The sequence below is a fragment of the Schistosoma mansoni genome, chromosome W (assembly GCF_000237925.1).
Source record: "Schistosoma mansoni strain Puerto Rico chromosome W, complete genome".
Taxonomy (NCBI): domain Eukaryota; kingdom Metazoa; phylum Platyhelminthes; class Trematoda; order Strigeidida; family Schistosomatidae; genus Schistosoma; species Schistosoma mansoni.
Window position 1 is genome coordinate 16453405 of NC_031502.1, and position 5290 is coordinate 16458694.

The 5290-nt window shown below is 39.8% G+C and overlaps 1 protein-coding gene across 1 annotated transcript; it reads left to right on the forward strand.

Moving 5' to 3' along the window:
* On the forward strand, positions 1–2492 carry Smp_053430 (hypothetical protein). Its single transcript, XM_018788767.1, has 6 exons — positions 1–212; positions 249–370; positions 413–458; positions 1887–2005; positions 2049–2270; positions 2310–2492. The coding sequence occupies exons 4-6, from the start codon at positions 1895–1897 to the stop codon at positions 2391–2393; spliced, it is 417 nt and encodes a 138-aa protein (XP_018654277.1). The 5' UTR covers positions 1–212; positions 249–370; positions 413–458; positions 1887–1894; the 3' UTR covers positions 2394–2492.
* Positions 2493–5290: the final 2798 nt, after the last annotated feature.

Sequence of the window (5290 nt, forward strand, 5' to 3'; positions counted from 1 at the left end):
CCCAATATTTTCTCAAAGTAGGGAGATTGGGCAGGCTCGGCTTCTCTCCATGGTTGTTAAGAATTCTGTAGTTTTCCACAAAGCCCATGAAAGTTTATGTGTTTCTAATCACATCTCCCCTAAGATTAACAACAGAACTTCCCAACAATTCGGCTACAAATTTTGTCCTCATGAGATCGGTGAGAATAAACAATGTGGTGTTAATTTTAGGGGTAAGGTAGACAATTTGATGCCAGTTTAGGGGAAAGGTGGACGAGTTAATGTAAATTTTGGCAAACTGAAAGTGTCAAGTTCGATAAATTTTTCCTCTATGGGTACATTCTAGGGAAAATAGGCACTATTTTCCCCGGACCTGGGGAAAAGACGATTTGTAGGTGCATAATCGCTTATATTTACACCCAATTCTCTTAAGGATTCGCCCAAAAGTCCGCCTTTGTTATCCTTTCTTGCTTGCTTGGGTAAGTCTCCCTCAAAGTTGAAAGGTCTCAATCTTTTATAACCGTGTCAATACCCATGAAAAATGACAGCCATAATAATTCGAAGTTAAAGTATCATCATCCTTAATCTTTACTTAACACCATATGCCTCTGTTCAAAATCCTTCCTTAAAATATCTAATTACAACAATCAAGTACTAGTTTACACAATATATCAAATGGGTAACACGTTAAAAAGTTGCTGGTTGAGACACCCGGGCGTATTTCACTTTTTATGTTTTGTAGTGTATATGTTCTTAGAAGAATGAGCTCCCAGTACCTAGTAATGGTTAACTTAGGATCATAATCGCCGAAGCAACCTTAGATTAATATTCTGTCTATCAGTAGAAAAATCTTACCAGATAATGTCATTTCAGCGCGCAACAGGTAAAGTGGTGTTCTGTGAGTTTAGTACAAAATAACTGGTAATCTTGTGATAAACGTATTTCCAACCACTTACTTGCTTTTTTAATCGGTCTTTCGCAATTATTAGGTTGAAACGTACTGATTTCGGCGTCAAAGCTACAAATTATTGTTAACTTTACCACTGCTACCATGTTTTGTGGACGCGAATTTTCGTCTGTTGATCAATCAGTAATCCAAGAAATTTAGTATCTAAATTTTTATAAACTATGACATCCTTCATAATTTTTGGAGTATGTATAACCGACATGTCAATAAACATTACACACTGGCTGCTCTAGGGAACTGTTACGTAACGAGAGACTATTTGTCAAGCTCAAAAATCTCCCATAGTTTTAGGTTTTCACCTAATTTATTGGTAGTTTTGCTCAGTTTATAGGAGAATAAGATCATCTTACTGAGCTTATACTCGTTTACAACTGTTCATTTTGACTCCACTCGTCGGACTTAATTCTGCATACCTGGTACCTGCACAACATCTCGTGATCTACAAACATTTGTTTTCAAGTGCAATAATATTGAAAATTTATTTTATATACTTATCAGTATAAACTGACAATTCGCTTCAAGACTTATGTATGCCGCACATTTATAATGTTCATGTAGACACAAAGTTACGACTTTACAAGTTAAAATACTTTCCTCTGAATGTTGGTTTGTGTTAACGTGAACTAACCCAAATGTACGCTAGTTTATTGATTGCCCGGTTACTTTACATGTAATTCTGGATGATCTCAATAAGGAATCCGTAAATATTAACTTCTTAGGCATTGTTAACCCTTCTGAAAACAGATTGCGTATAAATATGATACAACTTAGTCACTTGTTTGCTTCGGTACGAGTTAATTTGTCACACGTAGAGTGCTTTTCACTAGTCTTTCAAATCCTAATATCGTCTAAAAACGGTTGTTCAGTGTTCTTATATTTTAACTTTTGAAATATGTAAATCTTCATATCAGAATGTTACTACTCGTTTTTACGTTACAAGACAGCAGAATGGCGTCACATCTTGCTACCCATGTGTCAACTGTAGTTCTCGGACTGCTGTTCATACTGCCTGGTATAGTAAAGACAGTGCGCTTGAATACAACACTTTATCGGGAAATGGTAAGCTCCTTTAATTTATTGGGATCTGTTTTCGTAATCATAGTTAAAGACATTCAAGAATTTCACTGAAGTATCACCACTACGGCATATTGGAGTGATACCTAGTCCTCAGATCTACATGCAATCTATGGGAGTTTTCGAACTATTGCTAGGAACTACGTTAGTTGTTGGACATGTATCCTTCAAGAAATTCGCTTGTCTTGGAATTATGGCCCTTATGCTGCTCACAACGTATTGTCAAGTCGCCTTAAAAGATTACAGTGCAGTAAGAACAAAGTAATTGCTTAATTTTTATTGCCTTCAGACCATTGTGCCTTGTGGATACTTCTGCCTTCTTAGCAGGTTATATTTCTCTCTGGATAAAATTGAAAGTCGACGAGTAAAATAAACTGATTAAACCTTTGTGAATCTTCTCCTATGTACATAATACAATTCCAATATCTTTCGTTTTATTCCCCGAGTGCTTCCAAATATATTTTTTGTTGTGAATGTGAATACTTTTTGCAGAAAAACCATCTGGGACAAATTTTACTCTCGTATTTGTATTATAATGATACGATAGTAAATCAACATCTCAGGTTCCCTATTTGAATTTATTCAGGATCTGTAAGACTGACGGAAGTGGACTGTGTAGATGTAGGTTATCTTTTACCTTTGGTCGGAGGACATGGAGCTTAAATTTACCTGTCAAATTTAACAAAACAAGGTATTCTACCCAGAAGTTGAAATTGGACAAAGCTTGCGTAAATACCGAGAAGCCTGGTGGTCGGAGCGTGCTAATGAGCTGGAAGCAGCAGCTGCATCTGGCAACTGCCGGAAGCTCTTCCAACTCATCCGAGCCACTGGCAGCAAGCCAATCACTATCATCCATCGACGTCTTGGACGATGGGCAGAATTATTTGAAGGGCAGTTCAACTGGCCTGCTGCTCCGGCAACATCGGTCAGATTGTCCTGTCCTAAATGGCCGGTGACGACTGCCCCACCAAATGAGGCGGAAGTCCGCAAGGAACTCACACTCTTAAAGCGCCACAAATCACCGAACCCACATAACTTACCTCCAGTCCTTTTTAAAGATAGTGGTGACTTTCTGGCTAAAGAGTTGACTGAGTTGTTTACAAAGTTTTGGGAGCTAGAGTGTTCCGACGTCATGGAATGACTCGATAGTTGTCTCTATCTTTAAAAAGGGGTTAACGTCGTTCCTGTAATAATTATTGGGGGATAAGTCTACTTCCGATTGCGTCCAAAATATTGGCTTCTGTCATTCTTCGTAGGTTGTTTAAAACCCGAGAAAGATTGACTCGCGAGTAGCAGGCTGATTTTCGTCCTGGTCAATGATATATTGATCATATTTTTACCCTCTGTCAAATCCTATTACATCGCCATACTTATAACATGCCAAATGTCACAGTGTTTCTTATCATCAGGGTGGCCTTCCATTCGTTGGACAGGACTGTTCTCTGGGATTGTCTATTGAAGAAGGGTGTGCCTGAGAAGTTTATTAACATCCCAAAAGCCCCATATTACTAACACCTCAGGCAGAGTGAGGAGCACAACCACCTCTCTCCGTTGTTCCATTTAAGAAGTGGGGTTAGACAGGGTTGCCCAATCTCACCGTTTTCCTTCAACTTTGCCATCGATGACATTTTGGAAACGGCTCTGATGGATGCAGGTAATTATGGTGTCGATCTGTTGCCTGGAGAAAGACTTCTCGACCTTGAGTATGAGAACGATATTGTCTTACTATACGACAATACCCAAGGCATGCAATCCACACTTAATCAGTTGGCAATCAGTGTCCGTAGGTATGGTATGTGCCTTGCACCTTCTAATTGCAAAGTACTTCTACAACACTGGCAGGACCTTGAACCTGCACTCACTCTGGGTAGTGAGCAGATAGAAGTAGTCGAGAATTTCATGTATCTAGGTAGCTGAGTAAGTGTTGGTGGTGGTGGCGTGAGCGACGAGATCGATTTACGTATAGTGAAAACCAGAAAGGCTTATGCCAATCTTTGTCACCTTTGGTACCATCGTAATCTTGGTCTGGTTGTAAAAGGTCGGATCTACAACGCGTCGGTGAGAGCAGTTTTGCTCTATGCTTGTGAAACCTGACCTCTCCGAGTTGAAGATGTTAGACAACTTTCTGTGTTTGATTGTCATCGTTGTCTTCGAAGGATTTCTGAAATCCAGTGGCAACACCATGTTAGCGATGAGGAGGTTTGCCATCGTGTGTTCGGGCACAGCGATGACAATTCAATTGCTGTCACTATCTTGAAACATCGACTTCGGTGGCTTGGACGTGTCTTACGAGTCTCATCCCAAAGAATTTCACATTGTGCATTATTTGCCGACGCTGGGACCGGTTGGAAAAAGCGGAGAGGTGTTCAGCGTATGACATGGTGTCGTGGTATGAAAGAAAGTTGCAAAGGGCTGGTTTGTGTTGGTCTTTCACGACTCCCTGACCGGGGTCCGAGAGATGGTGCGACACAGCAGCTAGAGACGTTGTCAGATATGACTCAGAATAGAGGCCAGTGGCGATCCTGCTGTAACCTTCTTTTACTTTCTTCATAAAGAGTGGTCATAACTTAATTAAAAGAGTTCTGGTTGTGCATTTCTGTTTCCCCCACCATTATTCTTATTATTACACTAATCTTTGGTTGTTATTGTTTTTTTTCTCATATGCACCTTACCCTCTTTTTCTCTTCTCATTCTCATTGTTTTGTGTGGCGCGTATATATCTGGTGCCCCCTTGTACCAATATTTGTGTTCAAATAAATAAATAATACCCAAAAGTTTACGGTTATGAAGGATGTCCATGAAAAGTGAACAACACAGGTTTTATTAATAAATGGTTATGATGAGATATGGTTGACACTCATATTCCTCAACTTGGTATGTTATTCGGAGTAGAGTTGTAAAACGGCTAAGGATTGTTAAACTTATAGATTAAACCCTTATTACTAAGTGATTATCTGAGTCGCGTTAGATTCAGACTAGTTGGTTTTACGTAGAAAGTCGTAAACAGTTGTTAAGGTATTTATTTATTTATTTGAACACAATTATTGGTACACAGGGACACTGGATATGTATGCCCCAAACAAGTCATTTGATTTGTGTGTGGGCTACGATACTTCCCGCATGCCCAAACGGGAGCAGGTGGTTTTCTTAGAAGGCCACACCCGGAGCCTTCGACCTAAAGGTCTGATCCACAAGGCAGTGGAGCAACGTAAGGAGATGCAGTCCTATGGTTGCCGGTGACCAAAGATTAGTTCATACGCCAATTGTTCC

What these genes read in the sequence shown, in the direction of transcription:
- Smp_053430 (XM_018788767.1), top strand. Translation starts at nt 1,895, where the DNA reads ATGGCGTCACATCTTGCTACCCATGTGTCAACTGTAGTTCTCGGACTG. An exon ending in CAACACTTTATCGGGAAATG is followed by an intron (nt 2,006 to 2,048) that starts GTAAGCTCCTTT and finishes TCGTAATCATAG; the next exon opens with TTAAAGACATTCAAGAATTT. An exon ending in CCTTAAAAGATTACAGTGCA is followed by an intron (nt 2,271 to 2,309) that starts GTAAGAACAAAG and finishes TATTGCCTTCAG; the next exon opens with ACCATTGTGCCTTGTGGATA.